The sequence below is a fragment of the Salvelinus alpinus genome, chromosome 21, assembly GCF_045679555.1.
Source record: "Salvelinus alpinus chromosome 21, SLU_Salpinus.1, whole genome shotgun sequence".
In the NCBI taxonomy this organism is placed as follows: domain Eukaryota; kingdom Metazoa; phylum Chordata; class Actinopteri; order Salmoniformes; family Salmonidae; genus Salvelinus; species Salvelinus alpinus.
The window spans coordinates 12,409,842-12,422,824 of NC_092106.1; the positions used below are offsets into that span (position 1 = coordinate 12,409,842).

At 45.4% G+C, this 12,983-nt stretch overlaps 1 protein-coding gene across 4 annotated transcripts in view; it reads right to left on the reverse strand.

Moving 5' to 3' along the window:
• Positions 1-75: 75 nt before the first annotated feature.
• The window catches only part of LOC139547840 (serine/threonine-protein kinase SIK3 homolog), a 49,584-nt gene continuing 36,676 nt past the window's right edge, over positions 76-12,983 (reverse strand). For 2 of the 4 annotated variants that reach the window (XM_071356967.1, XM_071356965.1), the window contains 9 exons: positions 7,708-7,827; positions 7,288-7,346; positions 6,962-7,065; positions 6,480-6,777; positions 4,441-5,141; positions 4,084-4,250; positions 3,666-3,795; positions 2,949-3,075; positions 76-2,386 (listed from right to left, as the gene is read on the reverse strand). In XM_071356967.1, coding sequence (XP_071213068.1) covers positions 2,954-3,075; positions 3,666-3,795; positions 4,084-4,250; positions 4,441-5,141; positions 6,480-6,777; positions 6,962-7,065; positions 7,288-7,346; positions 7,708-7,827 — 1,701 coding nt within the window. In that variant the 3' untranslated portion in view covers positions 76-2,386; positions 2,949-2,953. Of the gene's footprint in view, positions 2,387-2,948; positions 3,076-3,665; positions 3,796-4,083; positions 4,251-4,440; positions 5,142-6,479; positions 6,778-6,961; positions 7,066-7,287; positions 7,347-7,707; positions 7,835-12,983 lie in introns of all 4 variants that reach the window. The other 2 variants (XM_071356966.1, XM_071356964.1) reach the window with 1 other exon arrangement.

The window sequence follows — 12,983 nt, forward strand, 5'->3', positions numbered from 1 at the left end:
AGCATTAACACAAGCAAACTTTCCACACAGGTGGTATACAGATTCCTTAAATGTATCGAACATCACCCAAACACATTGTCTTTTTAAATAATTTATTTATATATATTTATTTAATTCATCTCAGTTTGGTTGGAATTCTATTTAATCATCATTGTTGCACTTTAGTATTTTTGTACTAAAAATAAAATTTAAAAAATGAAAGGATAGAAAAAGAGAACATAGGATACAGGTGCCGAGGAGAGAGCTGGTTTACAGACGATGAGAGGGAAGTCAGACAGAAACAGATAAGGAAGAAAACGAGGAGGTGGTCACTCATCAGCAACACACACACAGTCCCTCGCTGGACCATGATGCACTGGGAGTCCTTGCGGACAAGGGGGAGGATAGGGGGGCGGATCATCCTCCCAACCCCTACGCTCACTATCTGAACTGTACATACTGCGTTGGGGTCAAAACTCGAGAACGCTCAGTTTATGGTCAGTTCATCATTTCTCTCCTTCTGAAGAGGTGGAGGACTGATTCTAGTATTGGGGCTGGAGAAGGTCTCACTTGCTGATCATGTGACGAAGGGAGGGAATGAGAGAGCGAGAAAGGGATAGAAAAGGGGGGCAGCACATGTGCAGAGTAGTAGTCTCCTCCTTGGATGTGGCCGTAGCGGGGCCAGAGTCGGGAGGAGAGGCAATGTCCATTGTGTGTCAGCCAATAAGGTGGCGACGAGGTCAGAGACGGAGGGTACCACTGCAGATTGGGGGAGCGAGGGGAGAAGGGGTCTTTCTATCTCCACCTCTAAATGTCTTACGATGATGATGGGGATGATATGTCAGCTATATTACAGTTCCCCTCCATTTCAATTACTGCACTCCCAGCAGCGAACCACCCTACAACCCCTTGCCTGCTAAATCTACCCCTAAAAAGCAGAGAACGATAACAATGACAACGGCATCAATGATTGAAATGATAAAAAGTAACACAAATAATCACTTTCCTCTTCAAGTGTCTCAATAATAAAACAATAAGATTTTTTTTTTTATGACAATGAAGGAGACTTCTCCCTGTACTCTTTTGGCTAAAAATCTCAATATTACCCCCAAAATAAAAAAAATAAAAGAAATATGACATCTGAAGACATCCAAAAATACAAATAACATTAACAATATAAAAATGCCTCCCCAACACCTCCCCCCAAAAATGTGATACAGAAATTACAATCTATACATGGTGTCAATGTACAGAGGAGGAAGGGGAAGAATGTCAGTTAAAACTACCCACAATGCCACACTGTCACAAGAGGGGGCAGGGGAGCGATGGGGAGTGGAAAAAGAGGGAGGAAGGATGGAATGAAAAACGGGGGGGAGGAGAAGGGCATAAAACAAGAGAGAACAAGGGAGTGAGAAAAGGAACAGGCAGTATGAGAGGGTAAACAGGGAGAAGAATAAAAGATAGCATTGAACTAAAAGTGCAGAATTACATAAGTAATCAAAACTAAAATGTTGTCCTCCTTGCAACACAGAACATTTTTTTTCCTTTAATAACAATTGTCATTATAATCATAATAACAATAAAACTTATTTTACAGTAAACAGTAATAACAGTAATAGTAACAATAATGATCATAACTTCTAGATGAACATTAGCCGTAAAAATTAATTTGAAAAACAATTAAGAAAAAGAACGATAGAACAGGAAAATAAAATAAAAAACTGAGAGCTGGTTGTGCTGTGCGATCCTCGATGTCACTGAGCTCCATTGTTAGTTTTTTTAGCACCCCTGAGCCTGAACCAAACCCATCCCCGCAAGCCCAACGTAATGGGTCATTCTGACAGAGAGCCTCATAGGATCTGAGATCACAGCCCGCTCCGGAATGGTCCACCGGAATACAGTGGAGGGGAGAGGGAGGAGCGGACAGAACCTCACAGGAATCCCCACGCACAGACTTGGTGTGAATACTTTGGGTTTGTGGCTGAGTGTTTGCACGTGTATGTTTATGTGATCTATATGTTTTGCCTGTATGACTGCCTGGGACATTGAGGCGCATGAGTACGTTGCTATGGCAACAGTTGGGGGAGGGGGACCACAAGGGGGTAGGAAGGAAGAAGTGAATGGGGGTGGCAGAGCCCAATCTATCCAATCGGATGGAAGAGCAGAAATGGAGAGAGCCAATGATGGCAATGCTTGCTAGATGGCTGTGCAGAACAGAATGCTGGCATTGGACCCACTCCCCTCACCCAGCCAATCCCCTCCCACCCACCCCGGACTGCAGCCTGCAGACAGCCTGCCCTCCCCCAGGACTGACAGAGAGTGCCCCCTCCAGACAGACAATGGCGGTTTGGCGTGATGCTGCTCAACACAGGTGGCTGATGTGGACCTTTATACACAGGACACGCTCCTAGGAGAGAAAGAACACAGAGTGACAGAGTTAACACTAGGGGTGAATCCCAATTGTCTTTCCCTCATCTTGCCCTCATCTCAAAACACATTGAAAGACCAGTGCTAAGTGCACTTAGAGAAGGCGGTGGAAGAGGAGGTGAGGAACCAAGGTAATACTATTGAGATTCACCCTTGATATCCCCTAACTAGGAGCACTAACTGTTCAAGTACTGTGCTTTATCATGTTCACCTCTTGACCAACAAAGTCAGTACTGTGAATGAGAATCATGCCAAAAATGACCTGCCTGGCTAAATTAAGGTTTAACTAACTGACAGCTGATCTAAGAACAGCATTAACAAACAGTGGCAACAGTATGGACAATCATTGACATGAGTCTGGCTAAAGACATTCACTCACTGTAGACGGAGTGTAGCGCAACAGAGTCATACTGTAAGGTTGGTCCAAAATGGCTCCCTATTCCCTATATAGTGCACTGCTGGTCAAAGGCCCTGGTCAAAAGTAGTGCACTACACAGGGAAAATGGCACCATTTGGGACGCAGCCGAAGTGCATGTGCGTACCCGTGCTAGACCCCGGCCTGCTCCATGCTGTACTGCAGGTCTGGGGGTTTGTAGCTATGAAGGATGTTGCTGGTGCAGGACGACGGGTAGCAGGCTCCAGCGTGGAGCTCTCCCTCCACGTCACATACTGCCAGGAGAAAACACACAGACACAGCCTTTCAGAATGAAGAACTCCTCCATGTTCAAGGCAGGTATTTGGTGGGTATTGTGAGGGCATGTGCATGATCCTCCGAGGCTCAGTTGGGCGGCAGGTAGCCTAGCGGTTAGGACACTGGGTCAATAACCAAAAGGTCGCTGGTTCGAATACTCGAGCTGTCAAGGTGAAAATCTGCCGGTGTGCCCTTAAGCAAGGCACTTAACCCTAATTTGCTCCAGGGTCGGCGTATTACTATGGCTGACCCTGTAAAACAACACATTTGACTGCACCTCTCCAGTGTATTTCACAATAAAATATATATTTAAAACGCTAGGATTCTGGGTTTGATTCCCTTTGGGACCACCAATTGAAAATGTATGCACGCACTACTGTAAGTTGTTTTGGATAAAAGCATCTGCTAAAATGGCATATATTATACTATACATTAGTCATGTGATAGATTTTTTTTTTTTTTTATATTATTATTTTCAAGAGTTCACATTTTACTTAAACCAGACTGAGTCTGCCATGTTTCACTCACTTGAACCCATTTGGTGTGTGTATGTGTACATGACACTGACCCGACTCTTCCCGCTGGTGGAGCTGCTGGCTTCCTGTCAGAGGTGATTGGCTGAGGATGTCAGACATGCGGGCGGAGCTCAGAGCCTTGCCAGCCAATAGGCTCATCCCAGTCATGGGCTCGGCCTGGTCCTGAAGCGGTGCAGAAAGACACGTTAAGTACATAAATGCACGCACACAGACACACAATGTTCTATTCCAAATCAACCCATAGTCCCTACCCCTAGGCATGCCATACAGATCTGAAAGGATAGGTATGAGCAACACAGTGCATCGTGCACTCTGATAGGCTAGGTAAACTAAGACCTATCCATTGAAACTATCCAATCCTTTGAGATCTACATAAGAGGCTGAGAAATTCTGTACATTCTATTTCTATGGTCCCAAACAGAGCACATTATGGCACCGTGAGAAACTCACATAGGCGTCGTCGCTGGTCTGGATGGTGTGGTGGCGCTGTAGCTGGCCCCGGGGCCGATAGCCGTCCCCCTGGGGGCCCCTGGTGGAGTAGCCCACTCCGTTATGGTCAGGCACGCCCTGCTCCATAACTTGCTGCCCCTGGGTCCTGCAGTCAACATGCTCATTGTCTGGAAGGGGGGAGAGAAGGAGCGAGGGATTACTGAAGTTAACAATGTAGACTGTAGTTTGTGCGACCGAAGCAGGAGAGCGTGTAAAACGCATGTGAATATTAGCATACAGTGACGTGAAAGCTGTTTGAGACTACAGAAATAGAATGACTAGGTTCTACGTCTGTGGTTGAGCCTGCTTGGCCATTACCTCTGGTCGTGGTGGTGCTTCTGATGTAGCCGTGTCTGTGTGTGGGGGAGTTGTAGGGGGGCGTCCCTCCCCGGGGGGGGCCCAGCAGGTCATGGCCATCCACACAGCCTTGGGCCTTGGCCAGGAGGCCCTCATGGTAGCCGGGTGGCAGGTCATCCTCCTCCATGCTCTCAGAGTGGGGTAGGCTCGGGGGCTGGACGTCTAGGGGCCTGATCTGGAGGAGGTGTTGGTAGGGGCTCCCCGGCTCCAGAGACTCCCCTTGGCCAAGCTGGCGCAGCAGCATCTCACCGTAGTCCTGGGGCACATTGGGGGGCGTGGGGGGTGCCGGTCGAGGGCTCTGCCTCTTCAGTAAGGAGGCCAGGTCCTGGGGGGGCAGGCGGGGGTCGGCGTGGCCCGTCAGAGAGTGGCGGGGGGAGAGGAGACCCTGTAGGGTGGGGGTGACGTGCTGCTGGGGCCGGTACTCCAGGGGGGTGGGGGAGAGGAGAGCCTGCTGCAGGGCAGAGGGGCTCCCATAGCCCCCGCCTCCGGCCCCACCGACCACCCCACCCTGGTAGCCCTCCATCCCTGGCACCTTAAGGGAGGTCCCCTGGAGGTAGGGGTTGTAGCCCCCCACCACCCCCGAGGCCCGAGACCCCTCACTGAACAGATGGGGGTTGTTGAAGGCGGCCTGGTCGTATGTGTTGAACCGTCCGAGGCTGCGACTGGGGAGTGAGGGACCAGGGAAGAGAGGGAGAAGTCAGCTAATGCCACTTGCAACCAAATGTACCATCCAACACAAACTCTAGCAAATACTGAGAGAGTTCTTCGAGGAAAAAAACTAATACACCATTGAGATAGTATTCTGGATTAAGGAAGAATACAAGAAATACATGACAGTTATTATTAGTAGTATAAAACTGAAAGGAGTTATTTATGAACAGTGTGAGAGGAGTGTCACAAAACACAAATATGTCTACGTGATACAATGACAATACAGTTCTACATGTTCTTCTACACTTAACTACAGCACTATGACCCGCTATTATGGGTCAAAATCAGCACAGAAACCCTTACGGTTTTAAAGGTCACAAGGCCACTGAGGGGTGTACAAGCAGTCAAATACACATAAATGTTGTTGCTTTTCCAGAGGAAATGACAAGAAAATCAAAGGATGAGGTAACTGCCAAGCTTGGCTAAATACAACACAGACTGGTAGGTGCAGAGCTAGCTCCTACAGTATGGTGACACTACTACCGTTAGCAGTCATCCCACCACCTACGTCCATTTTAGTCAGCCAATCTCAGTGGAGGATTCAGTGGTGACGTCGTCCACTTCTTCAGCCAAGTACGTTGTTTTGGGTTATCAATAAACTTTAGTAACAACGGTATTTCTCAATGTAAAAACCCACAAGGATTTGTCTGAAATCCACTAACCTATCAGGTGTAAGACTGTGTGTCCCTGAATAGCAGGGGTGTCCAAAGAATTTACCCGGCGGGTCGCGTTCAGTCTTCCGAGGTCCCGAGGGCCACACCTAACGTTGGTTATATTTCCTCACAATGTGCAAAACATAACATAAGCATCTATCCATCACTTATGGGATTTTCTATGATCCCTGACTGTCTAGATTGTTTTCAAAAGGGCCGGATTGAATGGGCTGACGGGCCCATATGTTTGACACCCCTGTTATATAGAGTACTTTGATCAGGGAACATGGTCTAAAGTAGTTCACCATATAGGGAATAGGGTGCCACGGGCAATACGGTTTATAAAACTATACTATGAGTGAGTTTTTGGCTTCAGGAACATGGCTTCCTAGGGTTGACTGAGGTATTAAAGACTGAAATCTACAATAACTGAACATTATGAAAACAAAAAATATAAAGAAGGTGGGGGGAAAATGAAATCGAAGAATTCACAGAGTGAGGACATGCGAGAAAGTCCAAGACACAGAATTGAAGAACATGAAAGTTGAAGAAAAGTGCTGGCAGAAAAAGATGTGCAAAGGGAAAAACGCATGCCGGGTGGGTCAGGCGCAAAGTGAGCAGCGGTGTGAGGGTCACCTGTGGGTCTCGGCGTTGTCTGCACTCAGCTGCTTCCCCAGGACCCGGTGGGCGCACGGCGTGGAAAGGAAGGCATGCTGCTGGCGCTGTTGGGCCCCGCCCCCTCCCAGCTCTACCTCCTGCACCTGGATAGTCACCTGCTGCTGGGGCATGGGTACACCCCCGCCACGGGAGGAGGAGCAGGGCTGCTGCTGCTGGGGAGGCAGGGTGACGGGGCGCAGGCCGCAAGGGGGAGGACTCCCGCTGGAGGGCTGATAGAGGGCGGGGCCGTGCTGGTACTGAACCGCTGATGGCACACCTGTGGGAAGGAGGGAGAGATCAGTCAGTCAGAAGAGAGCTACTGTACCTACAAACGGGTTATTTCAACCATCACTTTGTCCTAATAAGGGATCATTAACAATTTAGTCATATTGACAGATCATTCCGTCCTTTAGTCCAATAAAGAAAGACAAGTAAGGCTAAGGGGTGGAGTTAGAACTCACCATGGCCCTGCATCATCGCTGTTGGAGGGGGACTCTGATTGGGCTGTCTGAACAAGTGGTTGCTGGGATGTGTAGGCGGTGGGCTGGATTGCTGGATACGCAACCTAAGGGAAGGGAGAGAACAAACAGGGATGTAAATAACACTCAAATTAATAGAGCGACACAAAAGCCTGGCTTCTCTGAGCTACATTACATGTGTTTAGCAGACTATTGCCATTGAGTGTGTTATTTTGAAACTATGTGTCTAAAAATAAACTCTTGTTTTTAGTCACCAATGATTATCATTAGTCTCTCGCTCAGAGTTGTTGTGTGTGTGGTGTTCTCACCTCTGGAGCTGGTGGGTAAGGTGACTGGGCTGGCACTCTCCGTGTCCCAAAGACAGGGCCTGCAGAAGGTGAAGAAAGATACAGATAATGGAAAAACTATTTAGGAACACATCATGGCATGTGTTTACTGTATTTGTGTCACATCGACCTGCATTTCATGGTGTGCGAGTGTCTTTCAGAGAGAGAAGAGATGGGGACAGAAATGTCTAGGCTAGGGTCATAGTGACTTGCATCTGCTAGTGTAGAAAACGCTGCTCCCGCTGATACAAACCATGCAGTGTGCGTGTCGTTCTCTCTGTGTGTGTGTGTGTGTGTGTGTGTGTGTGTGTGTGTGTGTGTGTGTGTGTGTGTGTGTGTGTGTGTGTGTGTGTGTGTGTGTGTGTGTGTGTGTCCATGTCTGTCAGTGTGTGTCACAGTGACCTGTATCTGCTGGTGTAGAATCTGCTGCTCCTGCTGGTACAGGAAATGCTGTTGTTGTGTATGCTCAAGCAGCCTCTCGTCCTGGGGGTTAGCGTACATCTTCTGCAGCTGCTCACACTCCTGGTACACATACGCGCACAAACACACAAACATATTGTCGTTAGAGACCACACAAAGAAAGACAGTGGCACCCGAAATATAAGGAATAGCATTATTTGCTGTCACTTTCACTCAGAATACCCCCATCCAATGATAATAGAATGCAACGATAAACGAGACTCAAATCAATCCAAGTCTAGATCCAAAAGGCTTCTTAACAGCTTTTACCCACAAGCCATAAGACCGCTGACCAGCTAATCAAATGGCGACCCGGACTACTTGCATTGAACCCCCCCTGTTTATGCTGCTGCTACTCACTGTTTATTATCTATGCATAGTCACTTTACCCCTACCTACATGTACAGTTGAAGTCGGAAGTTTACATACACTTAGGTTGGAGTCATTAAAACTCGTTTTTCAACTCCTCCACAAATGTCTTGTTAATTAAACTATAGTTTGGCTTAAGGACAACAAAGTCAAGGTATTGGAGTGGCCATCACAAAGCCCTGACCTCGATCCTATAGAACATTTGTGGGCAGAACTGAAAAAGAGTGTGCGAGCAGAGGCCTACAAATCTCACTCAGTTACACCAGCTCTGTCAGCAGGAATGGGCCAAATTCACCCAACTTATTGTGGGAAGGTTGTGGAAGGCTACCCAAAACGTTTGACCCAAGTGAATCAATTTAAAAAGGCAATGCTACCAAATACTAATTGAGTGTATGTAAACTTCTGACTCACTGTGAATGTGATGAAAGAAATAAAAACTGAAATAAATAATTCTCTCTACTATTATTCTGACATTTCACATTCTTAAAATGAAGTGGTGATCCTAACTGACCTAAGACAGGGAATTTTTACTAGGATTAAATGTCAGGGATTGTGAAAAAAATGAGTTTAAATGTATTTGGCTAAGGTGTATGTAAACTTCCGACTTCAACTTTACATATTACCTAATCTATACACCCACACAATTGACTTGGTATCGGTACCCCCTGTATATAGCCTCGTTACTGCTATTTTATTGTTGCTCTTTTTACTTTATTGTTGCTCTTTTAACCTTGACATTAAACTGTTAAATCGATTAGCTGATATCTAGCCTGGTCCCAGATCTGCTTGGCCTATCCTTTTGGCATGGCAAAGAGTTGACATGATAGCACAAACAGATCTGGCACAAAGATAGCTGATGTGGTTTTGGGTGCCGAGATAACTCTAGCTCTGACCGAGGGCAAAGGTGCCGTCAACATCAACAGCAGCTTGTTTTGGTTTGACTCACCCCCGTGACCCAGCAGCCGCGTGTTTACTCCGACCACGTCACCATTGAAACTTGAGTCTATGGGATTACCCCTAATTACCACTAGTTACATCAGCACCCTAGGCCAATCCCAATATCCCCTTCAACCTGCCATTAAACCCTCTATACCCATCCTACCCTGGCCAGGGACCTCTAGATACCTCCCACGGTGCCCCCAACTTGGATCTACAGTACCAGTCAAAAGTTCGGAGTGACTACCTCAAGTGACTACCTCATGAAGCTAGTTGAGAGAATGTCAAGAGTGTACAAAGCTGTCATCAAGGACAAGGGTGGCTACTTTGAAGAATCTTAAATATATTTGGATTTTTTAACACTTTTTGGTTACTACATGATTCAATATGTGTTATTTAATAGTTGTGATGTCTTCACTATTATTCCACAATGTAGAAAATAGTAAAAATAAAGAAAAACCCTTGAATGACTAGGTGTGTCTAAACTTTTGACTGGTACTGTATGACATAGTGACTATGGCTAAAGCAATTCAGTGGCCCAATCCAACACTGCACAATCAGTCCTTAAAATGTGTATGGAATCCAACTAATTGAAGGTTAAGTGGGAGTAAGTGGATGAGATCAATGGAAACTTGTTCACACTTCTACAGCATGGACATTTCTGTAGGCTGCTGCCTGCACGCTTAGGTGCAGAAGGAAGATAAAATGAAACAGAAGCGTACGGGGCAAGGCAGGACAATGCTTAGGAACTGCAGTGCTTACCCAAATAAGTATTGTAGACCGCAGATCAATGTAAAAAAAGACACGTTTGTCTTTACATATTTCAATATAGTTCAGCCAGCCCCGGAGTTGTGCAGGTGAGAAAATGTAGGAGAAAAAAAATTGACAAAAAAGATGGAAAAATGAAGCCGGAAAAGTGCATCGATGACTTGTTCTTTACATGGAAAAATACTGAATGAAAAGCAGAAGAAAAAAAAAATGTCTGGTTTCTGGGAAAACTAAAATGGTATGGTTCCTGGACAAAAAGATGGATGGGAGAGAGGGATCTTTAAGTATACAGACTAAACAAGAACCAACTTGCGTTTTAGTGTCTGCACCCTCTCTCTACACTGGTTATACCCCGTACCTACCTGTTCCATTGTAAGGCAAGACCAGCAGGATCAGGTGGGAAGGGTAAATAAGGACCAGCACGGATGTGACAGAATGAGAATCAAGAGGCATTTAAATCGATGGGATCTCAATTAAGAGCCAGTCCATGTGTTTCACACCACCTAAAACTTCCAGGGGTACAAGTAGAGCACTTGGAAAGCTATCTAGCTGCGTGCGTATGCAAGTGGTTGTATTGTGACAAAGGCATTCATTGAATCACGGTAAGACCCGCTCTTTTCCCTGAATGCATTAATAAACGACTTTCCAGTGAGGCCAGACTGTTTGGTATGACGATAGAGGACGTCAGGGGCCAGGCATTAAACACCAGTACAATACCAGGTGGAGATGTTCACACTGACTCTACACTGAATCTATGTAGTCTAAAGAGGCTCAGTATCTAAATCTAACCCAGCACGTCTGTCCCTTCACTGTGTAGGAAAACAAACTAAGAGGAAGTACATGGAAAGTGAGTGGATGGCGTCAAGGGAGGCTTGTGTGGCATTCACACTTGCGCCCCAGGGGTTGTGGGCAGTACGGGCACCGATGTAGGATGCATGCATGCTTAGGAGCAGCAGGTAGATACATTGGAGCAGGTACGGGGTAAGGCAGGACTACGGTTAGGAGCTGCAGGTAGAGGTAAATCAGGACTAGTCTCTCGTGAAAGAAAAACACATTAAATGGGGGTGTATAGAACCAGGTGGGGGTTTATAGTACTAGGTTTGGGCGTATAAACCAGGTGGGGGTAGGGTTGTGGCGCTCATGACATTTTGTCAGCCAGTGATTGTCATGTAAGTAAACTGTCGGTCTCAGGGAATTGACCGTAATTAACAAACATGTTTAGCATCTCCTGGCTTCCACGCATAGCCTATACGCCACTGATGCAGACCTTTGGAACATCTACAAGTCTAATAAATCCATTTAATATAGCCTACACCATCACAATAAATCCACTTTAGGTGTGATACAAACATTAGGCTATATGTTCTGATTTTTAACACATTCTAGGGCTGCATAATGCGACACATTTTGTTTTAAGTCACATGAAACGCAGTTTCTTGTGCAGGCTGCACACACTTCATCAGTCGCTCATTCACAATTTGACAAGCACTTGACAATATTCTCACCCATCAGACTACTCAATGTAATCTGGTCTTTACATATAGCCTACTAATATATTGGATTTCAGTTTGCCATATATTTTTATACTGTGCTGTTTCACAAAAGTCCTGAACATTTCTATTCTCATAGTTTGACCAACTGTAAATTAAAGATAATTTTTTTTGCCAAAAGTATTATTATATAATTGATCGATTGACTATGACTTTTCAAATCACCCAGTAGTGCTATCTGCACAGCTAGCTCCAGGTAAATGTGCAATTCTTCAGCCATTCCTGGACCTGCGACCAAAAACAAGCTACATATGGACAGTACCAAAACAAATGATCCTGTCTCTTCACTGCAAAATCTGCAGAGCTGGGATGGTTGTATCCCCCAAACACACTATCGTTCAAAAGTTTGGGGCCACTTAGAAATGTCCTTGTTTTTGAAAGAAACCACATTTTCTTGTCCATTAAAATAACATAACATTGATCTGAAATACAGTGTAGACATTGTTAATGTTGAAAATGACTATTGTAGCTGGAAAAGGCAGATTCTTAAAGGAATATCTACATAGGCGTACAGAGGCCCATTATCAGCAACCATCACTCCTATGTTCCAATGGCACGTCGTGTTAGCTAATCCAAGTTTATCATTTGTGTTAGTTAATCCAAGTTTATCATTTTAAAAGGCTAATTGATCATTAGAAAACTATTTTGCAAGTATGTTAGCACAGCTGAAAACTGTTGTCTGTTTAAAGAAGCAATAGAACTGTCCTTCTTTAGACTGGTTGAGTATCTGGTGCATAAGCATTTGTGGGTTTGATTACAGGCTCAAAATGTCTAGAAACAAATATTTTCTTCGGAAACTCGTCAGTCTATTCTTGTTCTGAGAAATGAAGGCTACTCTATGCGATAAATTGACAAGAAACTGAAGATCTCGTACAACGGTGTGTACTACTCCCTTCACAGAACAGCACAAACTGGCCCTAACCAGAATAGCCCCAGTGCACAACTGAGCAAGAGGACAAGTACATTAGTGTGTCTAGTTTGAGAAACAGACGCCTCACAAGTCCTCAACTGGCAGCTTCATTAAATAGTACCCGCAAAACACCAGTCCCAACGTCAACAGTGAAGATACGACTCCGGGATGCTGGCCTTCTAGGCAGAGTTGCAAAGAAAAAGCCATATCTCAGACAGGCCAATCAAAATAAAATATTAAGATGGGCAAAAGAACACAGACACTGGACAGAGGAACTCTGCATAGAAGGCCAGCATCCCAGAGTCGCCTCTTCACAGTTGACATTGAGACTGGTGTTTTGCCACTCAAGTCTCAAATGTCCTTGAGTGGCCCAGCCAGAGCGCAGACTTGAACATGATCTAACATCTTTGGAGAAACCTGAAAATAGCTGTGCAGCCAATCAAACCTGACAGAGCTTGAGAGGATCTGCAGAGAAAGGGAGAAACACCCCAAATACAAGTGTGCCAAGCTTGTAGCGTCACACACAAGAAGACTTGAGGCTGTAATCGCTGCCAAAGTTGCTTCAACAAAGTACTGAGTAAAGTGCCTGAATACTTATGTAAATATGATATTTCAGTTTTCAATAAAATTACAAAAATATTAAAACCCTGTTTTTGATTTGTCATTATGGGGTATTGTGTGTAGGT